Genomic DNA, 11779 nt, shown 5'->3' with positions numbered 1-11779 from the left:
CAGAGAGGCCAGCAGTGGTGTCCATGTTTGAGCTGGGCTCCTCAGGAGTGCTGATGTGGGTCAGTTCTGTGGTCCAAGAAGAAGGTGTCTGGGTGGCCATCTCTCTCATCTGAGAGGATGTTGGTATTTGTGTGGAAACTGTGATGACCCTAGTGGTGGAGGGCATTCTCTCTTCAGTTGTGGTCACAGGAAGTTCTGAGGAGAGTGAGGTGGTAAAATAGGTTTGAGGTACAGAACTGGACTCTTCCACAGTATGGACTGCTGTGTGTGAAGATGTTGGACTTGTGTGGAGACCGGAGGAGACCCAGGAGGTGGCTGAAATGTACTGTCCATTCCTAGTGTGACTTGGAGACAAGGAGCTTACAGGTGTTAATCCTGTGTCCAGCCCCTGGGTGGTGTCGTGGAGAGTGGAGGTGAGGAGTGGGCTGATGGATGCAGGGGAGGAAGGAGCAGGAGAAGTTGAGGCTGTGGGGCCAGAAGTTGTGAGAGCTACTGTGGAGCTCACATGTGGCACAGGTGTAGTTTGTGTGGAGGACAGGACTTCAGGGGATGAGCTTGATTGCATAGTGCTGTGTGAGTGGGGCAGGGTCTGGGATGCACTGGGGAGGATGGTGGTGGCTGGGGCCATGGCTGTCGTGTCCCTGGCATCTGTGGTATGGATTGCAGTTGCCGGAAACTGTGTGTGGACAGTGGTGGTGGTGATTTCTGCAGAAGTGGTCATGTAAGGGACAGAGGACATGCTGGTGATCTCCATTCCCGTGGTTCTGTGAGCTGAGACTGTGGATGGAGTGAGGCTAGGAGGGAGCTTTGGAGCAGAGGAGAAGTAGCCTGTACTGGATTGCTCAGGGTAGGAGCTGGTGGTGGCATTAGAGAGAGCAGCAGTGGTGTCCAGGGCTGAGCGGGGCTCCTCAGGAGTGCTGGTGTGGGTCAGTTCTGTGGTCCAGGAGGAAGCTGTCTGGGTGGCCATCTCTCTTGTCTGAGAGGATGTTGGTATTTGTGTAGAAACTGTGCTGACCCCAGTGGTGGAGAGCATTCTCTCTTTAGCTGAGGTCACAGGAAGTTCTGAGGAGGCCGAAGTGGTAAAGTAGGTTATGGGGAGAGAACTGGAATGTTCCACAGTGGACACTGCTGTGTCTGAAGATGCTGGACGTGTGTGGAGGCCTGAGGAGACCCAGGAGGTGGCTGAGATTTGCTGTTCACTTGTAGTGTGAGTTGGATTCAAGGTGCTCACTGGTGTTGACCCTGTCTCCATATCCTTCCTGTTGTCATAGAGAGTGGAGGTGAGGAGTGGATTCATGGATTCAGGGGAAGAAGGAGCAGGAGAAGTTGAGGCTGTGGGGCTGGCAGGTGTCAGGAGCTCTGTGGAGGTCAGATGTGGCCCAGCTGGAGTTTGTGTGGAGGACAGGACTTCAGGGGATGAGCTTGATTGCAGGGTGCTGTGTGAGTGGGGCAGGGTCTGGGATGCAGTGGGGAGGATGCTGGTGGCTGGGGCCAGGGCTGAGGAATCCCAGGTACCTGTGCTGTGGGATGCAGATGCAGGAATCCGAGTGTGGACAGTGGTGGTGATTTCTGCAGAAGCTGTCTTGTATGGAGAGGAGGATATGCTGGTGATCTCCAATCCAGTGGTTCTGTGAGTTGTGACTGTAGATAGAGTGAGGCTGGGAGGGAGCATTGGAGCAGAGGAGAAGTCTGCACTGGAGAGCTCAAGGGAGGAGCTGGTGGTGGCATCAGAGAGGCCACCAGTGGTGACCAGGGCTGAGCTGGGTTCCTCAGGAGTGCTGATATGGGTCAGTGTTGCGGTCCCAGAAGAAGCTGTCTGGGTGGCCATCTCTCTTGTCTGAGAGGATGTTGGTATTTGTGTGGAAACTGTGATGACCCCAGGGGTTGAGGGCATTCTCTCCTCAGTTGTGGTCACAGGAAGTTCTGAGGAGGCCAAGGGAGTAAAGTGGATTTTGGGGACAGAACTGGAGTCTTCTAGGGTGGACACTGTTGTGTCTGAAGATGCTGGACTTTTGTGGAGGCCTGAGGAGATCCAGGAAGCAGATGAAATGTTCTGTCCATTTGTCATCTGCCTTTTAGTCAAGGTGCTCACAGGTGTTGGTCCTGTGTGCATCCCCTGTGTGGTGTCATGGAGAGTGGAGGTGAGGAGTGGGGTGATGGTCCCAGGGGAGGAAGGAGCAGGAGAAGGTGAGTCTGTGGGGCCAACAAGTGTGGAGCTCAGATGTGACACAGCTGGAGTTGGTGTGGAGGACAGGACTTCAGGGGATGAGCTTGATTGCAGGGTGCTGTGTGAGTGGGGCAGGGTCTGGGATGCAGTGGGGAGGATGCTGGTGGCTGAGGCCATGGCTGCCGTGTCCCAGGCATGCGTGCTGTGAGATGCAGATGCAGGAAACTGTGTGGAGATAGTGGTGGTGGTTTCTGCCAATGCTGGCATGTAGGAGGAGGAAGATATCACACTCTTTACCCATTCAGTGGTTCTGTGAGCCATGACTGTGGATGGAGGGATGCTGGGAGGGAGTGTTGGAGCAGAGAAGAATCCTGTACTGGATTGCGCAGGGGAGGAGCTGGTGGTGGCATCAGAGAGGCCAGCAATGGTGTCCATGTTTGAGCTGGGCTCCTCAGGAGTGCTGGTTTGGGTCAGTGCTGTGGTCCAGGAGGAAGCTGTCTGGGTGGCCATCTCTCTTGTCTTAGTGGATGTTGGTATTTGTGTGGAAACTGTGATGACTCCAGGGGTGGAGGGTGTTCTCTCCTCAGTTGTGGTCACAGGAAGTTCTGAGGAGGCCGAGGGAGTAAAGTGGATTTTGGGGACAGAACTGGAGTGTTCTAGGGTGGACACTGTTGAGTCTGAAGATGCTGGACTTTTGTGGAGGCCTGAGGAGATCCAGGAAGCAGATGAAATGTTCTGTCCATTTGTCATCTGCCTTTTAGTCAAGGTGCTCACAGGTGTTGGTCCTGTGTGCATCCCCTGTGTGGTGTCATGGAGAGTGGAGGTGAGGAGTGGGGTGATGGTCTCAGGGGAGGAAGGAGCAGGAGAAGGTGAGTCTGTGGGGCCAACAGGTATGGAGCTCAGATATGACACAGCTGGAGTTTGCGTGGAGGACAGGACTTCAGGGGATGAGGTTGATTGCAGGGTGTTGTGTGAGTGGGGCAGGGTGTGGGATGCAGTGGGGAGGAGGCTGGTGGCTGAGGACGTGGCTGAGGTGTCCCAGGTATGCGTGCTGTGAGATGCAGATGCAGGAAGCTGTGTGGAGATAGTGGTGGTGATTTCTGCCAATGCTGGCATGTAGGAGGAGGAAGAGATCACACTCTTTTCCCATTCAGTGGTTCTGTGAGTCATGACTGTGGATGGAGGGATGCTGGGAGGGAGCTTTGGAGCAGAGGAGAGGACACTGTACTGGATTGCTCAGGGGAGGAGCTGGTGGTGGCATCAGAGAGGCCAGCAGTGGTGTCCATGTTTGAGCTGGGCTCCTCAGGAGTGCTGGTGTGGGTCAGTGCTGTGGTCCAGGAGGAAGCTGTCTGGGTGGCCATCTCTCTTGTCTGAGAGGATGTTGGCATTTGTGTGGAAACTGTGCTGACCCCAGTGGTGGAGAGCATTCTCTCCTCAGCTGTGATCTCCGGAGGTTCTGAGGTAGCAGAGAGAGTAAACTGAATTTGGGGAATAGAACTGGAATGTTCCACAGTGGACTCTGCTGTGTCTGAAGATGTTGGATTTGAGTGGAGGCCTAAGGAGGCCCAGGTGTTGGTTGAAACATCCTGTCCACCTGTAGTTTGAGTTGAAGTCAAGGTGCTTACATATGTTGATCCTGCGTCCATCCACTGCATGGTCTTCTGGAGAGCAGAGGTGAGGAGTGAGGTGATGGATACAGGGGAGGAAGGAGCAGGAGAAGCTGAGGCTGTGGAGCTTCCAGGTGTCAGGACCCCTGTGGAGCTCAGATGTGGCCCAGCTGGAGTTGGTGTGGAGGTCAAGACATCAGGGAATGAGCTTGATTGCAGGGTGCTGTGTGAGTGTGGCAGGGTCTGGGCTGCTGTGGGGAGGTTTTTGGTGGCTGAGGCTGTGGTTGATGAGTCCCAAGCTCGTGTGCTGTTAGATGCAGATGCAAGAAGCTGTATGGGCATAGTGGTGGTGATTTCTGGAAATGCTGGCATGTAGGAGGAGGAAGAGACCACGCTCTTTTCCATTTCAGTGGTTCTGTGAGTCATGACTGTGGATGGAGTGAGGCTGGGAGGGAGCTTTGGAGCAGAGAAGAAGCCTGTACTGGAGAGCTCAGGGAAGGAGCTGGTGGTGGCATCAGAGAGGCCAGCAGTGATGTCCATGCTTGAGCTGGGCTCCTCAGGAGTGCTGGTATGAGTCAGTGCTGTGGTCCAGGAGGACTCTGTCTGGGTGGCCATCTCTCTTGTCTGAGAGAAGCTTGGTATTTGTGTGGAAGCTGTGATGACCCCAGGGCTGGAGGGCGGTCTCTCCTTGGCTGTGGTCAAAGGAACTTCTGAAGAGACCAAGAGAGTAAAGTGGGTTTGGGGTACAGAAGTGGAGTCTTCCACAGTGGTGACTGCTGTGTCTGAAGCTGCTGGACTTGTGTGGATCCCTGAGGTGGCTGGGGTGTCTTGTCCTCTTGCAGTCTGACTTGGTGTCAAGGTGCTCACAGGTGTTGATCCTGTGTCCATCAGCTGTGTTTTCTCTTGGAGAGTGGAGGTGAGGAGTGGAGTGATGGGTGCAGGGGAAGAAGGAGAAGGAGAATGGGAGGCTGTGGTGCCAGTAGGTATGAAGGCCCCTGTGGAGCTCAGATATGGCACAGGTCTAGATTGTGTGGAGGGTAGGACTTGAGGGGATGAGGTTGATTGCAGGGTGGTGTGTGAGTGCGGCCGGGTCTGGGATGCAGTGGGGAGGATGCTGGTGGTTGGGGCTGTGGCTGGTGTGTCCTGGGCTTGGGTGCCGTGGGCTGCAGAAGCAAGAGTTTGCTTTTGGTGAATGGTGGTGATTTCTGCAGAAGTTTTCTTGTAGGAAGAGGAAGGCACAGTGGTGATCTCCATTCCAGTGGGTAGGTGAGCCGAGATTGTGGATGGAGTGTGGCTGGGAGGGAGAGCTGGAGCAGAGGAGACAAAGCTTGCACTGGAGAACTCAAGGAAGGAGCTGGTGGTGGCACCAGTGAGGCCAGCACTGGTGGCCAGGGCTGAGCTGGGCTGTGTGGGAGTGCTGCTGCGGGTCAGTTCTAGGGTCGATGAGGAAGTTGTCTCGGTGAACATCTCTCTTGTCTGAAAGGATGTTGGTATTTGTGTGGAAACTCTGGTGATCTCAGTGGTGGAGGGCATTCTCTCCTCTGCTGTCGTCTCAGGAAGTTCTGAGGAGGCTGAGGTGGTAAAGTAGGTTTTGAGGACAGAACTGGAATCTGTGGATGTCTGAGGTGAGGCTGTGGATGGAGCGAGGCTGGGAGGAAGCCTTGGAGTAGAGGAGAAGAAGCCTGCACTAGAGAGCTCAGGGGAGGATCTGGTGGTGTCCTTAGAGAGGTCAGCAGTGGTGTCCAGGGCTGAGCTGGGCTCCTCTAGTGCACTGGTATAGGTTGGTGTCTGGGTCCGGGAGGAAGCTGTCTGTGTGTCCATCTCTGTTGTCTTTGCAGAACTCCGTGCAGGTGTGGAATCTGTGGTGTCCCCAGTGTTGGAGTGGGTCCTCATCCCAGCTGTGGTCTCAGCAAATTCTGAGGTAGCAGAGATAGTAAAGTGAGTTTGCAGGGTAGAACTGGAATGTTCCACAGTGGACACTGCTGTGTCTGAAGGTGTTGGACTTGTGTGGAGGCCGGAGGAGACCTGAGAGGTGGCTGAGATGTGCTGTCCACTTGTAGTCTGACTTGGAGTCAAGGTGCTCGCAGGTGTTGATCTTGTGTCCATCAGCTGTGTAATTTCCTGGAGAGTGGAGGTGAGGAGTGAGGTGATGGATGCTGAGGAGGAAGGAGCAGGAGAAGGTGAGGCTGTGGAACTGGCAGGTGTCAGTGGCCCTGAGCCGCTCAGATGTGGATCAGCAGGAGTTTCTGTGGAGGATAGGACATCAGGGGATGAGCCTGATTGCAGGGTGCTGTGTGAGTGGGGCCAGGTCTGGGATGCACTGGGGAAGGGGCTGGTGGCTGAGGCCGTGGCTGAGGTGTCCCAGGCATGCGTGCTGTGAGATGCAGATGCAGGAAGCTCTGTGGGGATAGTGGTAGTGATTTCTGCAAATGTGGGCATGTAGGAGGAGGAAGAGATCATGCTCTTTTCCCATTCAGTGGTTCTGTGAGCCGAGACTGTGGATGGAGTGAGGCTGGGAGGGAGCATTGGAGGAGAGGAGACGGAGCCTTCACTGGATTGCTCGGGGGAGGAGTTGGTGGTGGTATCAGAGAGGCCAGCAATGGTGTCCATGTGTGAGCTGGGCTCCTCAGGAGTGCTGCTGTGGGTCAGTGCTGTGGTCCAGGAGGAAGCTGTCTGGGTAGCCATTTCTCTTGTCTGAGAGGATGTTGGTGTTTGTGTGGAAACTGTGCTGACCCTAGTGGTGGAGAGCATTCTCTCCTCAGCTGTGGTCTCAGGAAATTTGGAGGTAGCAGAGAGAGTAAAGTGAGTTTGGGGCATAGAACTGGTATCTTCCACAGTGGACACTGCTGTGTCTGAAGATGTTGGACTTGTGTGGAGGCCTGAGGAGACCCAGGAGGTAGCTGAGATATCCTGTCCACTTGTCTGACTTGGAGTCAAATTACTCACAGGTGTTGATCCTGTGTCCATCTGCTCGGTGGTGTCATGGAGAGTGGAGGTGAGGAGTGGGGTGATGGATGGAGCAGAGGAAGGAGCAGAAAGTGAGGCTGTGGGTTTGCTAGGTGTCAGGACCCCTGTGGAGCTCAGATGTGGCCCATCTGGAGTTGGTGTGGAGGACCGGACTTCAGGTGTTGAGCTTGATTGCAGGGTGGTGTATGAGTGGGGCAGGGTCTGGGATGCAGTGGGGAGGGTGCTGGTGGCTGGGGCCGTAGCTAACATGTCCCAGGGACTCGAGCTGTGGGATGCAGCTGCAGAATTCTGTGTGTGGACAGTGTTGGTGATTTCTGCAGAAGCTGTCTTGTAAGGAGAGGAGGGCACGCTGGTGATCTTCACGCTGGTGGTTCTCTGAGCTGAGTCTGTGTATGGGGCGAGGCTGGCAGAGAGTGTTGGAACAGAGAAGTCTGCCCTGAAATGCTCAGAGGAGGAGCTGGTAGCGGCATCAGAGTGGCCGGCAGTGGTGTCTAGGGCTGAGCTGGGCTGTGCAGGAGTGATGCTGTGGATCAGTTCTAGTGTGGATGAGGAGGTTGTCTTGGATATCTCCGTTGTCTGAGAGGATGTTGGTATTTGTGTGGAAACTCTGGTGACCTCAGAGGTGGAGGGTGTTCTCTCCTCTGCTGGGGTCTCAGGAATTCCTGAAGAGGTAGACATAGTAAGCATAGTTTGGGGGACAGAACTGAAGTCCGTGGGTGTCTGAGGTAAGGCTATGGATGGTGCAAGGCTGAGAGGGAGCAATGGAGTAGAAGAGAAGAAGCCTGAACTGGGGAGCTCAGGGGAGAAACTTGTGGTGGTATCAGAAAGGCCCGCAGTGGTGTCCAGGGCTGAGCTGGGCTGTGCTGGCGTGCTGCTGTGGGACAGTGTCTGGGTCTGGGAGAAATCTGTCTGCGTGTCCATCTCTGTTGTCTTTGCAGAACTCTGTCCAGGTGTGGTACCTCTGGTGTCCCCAGTGGTGGAAGAAGTCCTCATCTCAGGTGTGGTTTCAGGAGATTCTGAAGTAGCAGAGATAGTAAAGTGAGTTTGGGGGATAGAAGTGGAATGTTCCACAGTGGACACTGCTGTGTCTGAAGATGTTGGACTTGTGTGGAGGCCTGAGGAGACCCAGGAGGTAGCTGAGATATCCTGTCCACTTGTAGTCTGAGTTGAAGTCAAATTACTCACAGGTGTTGATCCTGTGTCCATCTGCTCGGTGGTGTCGTGGAGAGTGGAGGTGAGGAGTGGGGTGATGGATGGAGCAGAGGAATGAGCAGAAAGTGAGGCTGTGGGTTTGCTAGATGTCAGGACCCCTATGGAGCTCAGCTGTGGCCCAGCTGGAGTTTGTGTGGAGGACAGGACTTCAGGGGATGAGCTTGATTGCAGGGTGCGGTGTGAATGGGGAGGAGTCTGGGATGCAGTGGGGAGGGTGCTGGGGGCTGGGGCCATGGATGACGAGTCCTGGGTTTGGTTGCTGTGGGATGCAGACACAAGACCTTGATTTTGGACAGTGCTGGTAATTTCTGTAGGTGCTGTCGTGTATGAAGAGAGGCTGATCAGGCTGTTTTCCCTTCCAGTAGGTGTGTGATCAGAGACGGTGGATGGCGCGAAAGTGGGAGAGAGCCTTGGAGCAGAGGAGAAGCCTTCAGTGGAGAGCTCAGGAGAGGAGCTGGTAGTGGCATCATAGATGCCAGCAGTGGTGTCCATGACTGAGCTGGGCTCCTCAGAAGTGCTGGTGTGGGTCAGTGCGGTGGTCCAGGAGGAAGCTGTCTGGGTGACCATCTCTCTTGTCTGAGAGGATGTTGGTATTTGTGTGGAATCTCTGGTGATCTCAGCGGGGGAGGGCGTTCTGTCCTCTGCTGGGGTCTCAGGAAGTTCTGAGGTGCCAGACATAGTAAGCTTGGAACGGGAGGCAGAACTGGAATCTGTGGATGTCTGAGGTGAGGCTGTGGATGGAGCGAGGCTAGGAGGAAGCCTTGGAGTAGAGGAGAAGAAGCCTGCACTGGAGAGCTTAGGGGAGGAGCTGGTGGTGTCCTCAGAGATGCCCGCAGTGGTGTCCAGGGCTGAGCTGAGCTCCTCTGTTGTGCTGGTATAGGTCAGTGCCTGGGTCCGGGAGGAAGCTGTCTGTGTGTCCATCTCCGTTGTCTTTGCAGAACTGTGTGCAGGTGTGGAACCTCTGGTGTCTCCAGTGGTGGAGGGGGTACTCATCTCAGCTGTGGTCTCAGCAAATTCTGAGGGAGCAGAGATAGTAAACTGAGTTTGGGGAATAGAACTGGAATCTTGCACAGTGGACACTGCTGTGTCTGAAGATATTGGACTTGTGTGGAGGCTTGGGGAGACCCAGGAGCTGGCTGAGATGTCCTGTCCACTTGTAGTCTGACTTGGAGTCAAGATACTCAAAGGTGTTGATCCTGTGTCCATACCCTGCGTGGTATCCTGGAGAGTGGAGGTGAGGAGTGGGGTGGTGGTCACAGGGGAGGAAGAAGCAGAAGGTGAGGCTGTGGGGCCGGCAGGTGTCATGGCCCCTGAGGAGCTAAGATGTGGCACAGCTGGAGTTTGTGTTGAGGAAAGGACTTCAAGGGGTGAGCTTGACTTCAAGGTGATGATTGAGTGGGGAGGAGTCTGGGATGCAATGGGGAAGGTGCTGGTTTCTGAGACTGGGGCAGAAGTGTCCCAATCCTGGGTGCCATGGGATGCAGATGCAGGAACTGGTGTGTGGACAGTGGTGGTGATTTCTGTAGGTTCGGTGCTGTGTGAAGAGGAAGTGATCAGGCTATTTTCCATTCCAGTGGATGTGTGAGCAGAGTCTGTGAATGGTGCAACACTGGGAGGGAGCTTTGCAGTGGAGGGGAAGAAGCCTGTAGTGGAGAGCTCAGGGGAGGAGCTTGTGGTGGCCTTCGAGAGGCCAGCAGTGTTGGCCAGGGCTGAGCTGCTGTGCCCATGCGTGCTGCTATAAGTTAGCACTGTGGTCCTGGAGGAAGCTGTCTGGGTGAACAGCTCTGTGGTCTGAGTTGATGCTGGCACTTTTGTGGTAATTGTGGTGTCCCCTGTGCTGAAGGGTGTCTTCACCTCATCTGTGGTCTCAGAAATGTGTGAGGAGTTTACATTAGATGATAAGGTTTGGGGAACAGAAAAGAAGTCTCTCCCATTCGATGTTGCTGTGTCTGAAGGTGATGGACTTGTGTGGAGGCCTGAGGAGACCCAGGAGGTAGCTGAGGTATCCTGTCCACCTGTAGTCTGACTTGGATTCAAGGTGCTCACAGGTGTTGATCCTGGGTCCATCTCCTGCATGGTGTCATCGAGAGTGGAGGTGAGGAGTGGGGTGATGATCGCAGGGGAGGAAGAAGAAGGAGAAGGTGAGGCTGTGGGGCTGGCAGGTGTCAGGGCCCCTGTGGAGCTCAGATGTGGTCCAGCTGGAGTTTGTGTGGAGGACAGGACTTCAGTGGATGAGCTCGATTGGAGGGTGGTGTGTAAGTGGGGAAGGGTCTGGGGTGCAGTGGGGAGGGTGCTGGTGGTTGAGGCCGTGGATGATGTGTCCTGGGGTTGGATGCTGTGGGATGCAGATCCAAGTGTTTGATCTTGGACAGTGGTGGTGATTTCTGTAAGTGCTGTCCTGTGTGAAGAGGAGGTGATCAGACTGTTTTCCCTTCCATTGGATGTGTGAGCAGAGACTCTGGATGGCCCGAGACTGGGAGGGAATGTTAGAGAAGAGGAGAAAAAGCCTGCACTGGAGGGCTCAGGGGAGGATCTGGTGGTGGCATCAGAGAGGCCTGCAGTGGTGTCCAGGGCTGAGCTGGGCTGCTCTGTTGTGCTGGTGTGGGTCAGTGTCTGGGTCTGGGAGGAAGCTGTCTGTGTGTCCATCTCTGTTGTCTTTGTAGAACTGTGTGCAGGTGTGGAACCTCTGGTGTCCCCAGTGTTGGAGGGGGTGCTCATCTCAGCTGTGGTCTCAGGAAGTTCTGAGGAGGCCGAGATAATAAAGTGAGTTTGGGGAATAGAACTGGAATCTTGCACAGTGGAAACTGCTGTATCTGAAGATGTTGGACTTGTGTGGAGGCCTGAGGAGACCCAGGAGGTGGCTGAGGGTGTCCTGTCCACTTGTAGTCTGACTTGGAGTCAAGGTACTCAAAGGTGTTAATCCTGTGTCCATCCCCTGCGTGGTGTCCTGGAGAGTGGAGGTGAGGAGTGGGGTGATGGTCCCAGGGGAGGAAGGAGCAGGAGATGGTGAGACTGTGGGACTGGCAGGTGTGAGGGTCCCTGTGGAGCTCAGATGTGACACAGCTGGAGTTGGTGTGGAGGACAGGACTTCAGGGGATGAGCTTGATTGCAGGGTGCTGTGTGAGTGGGGCAGGGTCTCAGATGCAGTGGGGAGGGCACTGGTGGCTGAGGCCATGGCTGATGTGTCCCATGCACTGGTGCTGAGGGAGCCAGATTCAGTAATCCGTGTGTGGACAGTGGTGGTCCTTTCTGCAGAAACTGTCTCATAACTGTAGGAGGACACGTTGGTGATCTCTACTCCAGTGATTCTGTGAGCCGAGACTGTGGATGGAGTGAGGCTGGGAGGGAGCATTGGAGCAGAGGAGACAGAGTCTGCAGTGGAGAGCTCAGGGGAGGAGCTGGTGGCAGCATCAGAGAGGCCAGAAGTGGTGTCCAAGGCTGAGCTGGGCTGTGTGGGTGTGGTGCTGTGGGTCACTTCTAGGGTTGATGAGGAAGTTGTCTTGGTGAACATCTCTCTTGTCTGAGAGAATGTTGGTATTTGTGTGGAAACTCTGGTGACTGCAGTGGTGGTGGGCATTCTCTCCTCTGGAGTCTCAGGAAGTTCTGAGGAGCCAGATACAGTAAATATGGTTTTGGGGACAGAACTGGAATCTGTGGGTGTCTGAGGTGAGGCTGTGGATGGAGGGAGGCTGGAACTGAGCATTGGAATAAAGGAGAAGCCTGCACTGGAAGGCTCAGGGGAGGATCTGGTGGTGGCATCAGAGAGGCCTGCAGTGGTGTCCAGGGCTGAGCTGGGCTGCTCTGTTGTGCTGGTGTGGGTCAGTGT

General features: G+C 54.9%; 1 protein-coding gene across 1 annotated transcript in view; it reads right to left on the bottom strand.

The window, feature by feature from the left end:
* Window positions 1-11779, bottom strand: part of Muc16 (mucin 16, cell surface associated) — a 97205-nt gene that overhangs the window by 82257 nt on the left and 3169 nt on the right. Inside the window, exons 2-5 of the mRNA XM_013033500.1 lie at window positions 11429-11721; window positions 9162-9174; window positions 3396-8969; window positions 1232-3042 (exon numbers count right to left, since the gene is read on the bottom strand). Of these exons, the coding sequence (XP_012888954.1) occupies window positions 1232-3042; window positions 3396-8969; window positions 9162-9174; window positions 11429-11721 (7691 nt within the window). The remainder of the gene's footprint in view (window positions 1-1231; window positions 3043-3395; window positions 8970-9161; window positions 9175-11428; window positions 11722-11779) is intronic.

The sequence above is a fragment of the Dipodomys ordii genome, unplaced genomic scaffold, assembly GCF_000151885.1.
Source record: "Dipodomys ordii isolate 6190 unplaced genomic scaffold, Dord_2.0 Scaffold171, whole genome shotgun sequence".
In the NCBI taxonomy this organism is placed as follows: domain Eukaryota; kingdom Metazoa; phylum Chordata; class Mammalia; order Rodentia; family Heteromyidae; genus Dipodomys; species Dipodomys ordii.
Note: the sequence above shows the minus strand (reverse complement) of the source record. Positions and strands in the feature narration are given on the sequence as shown.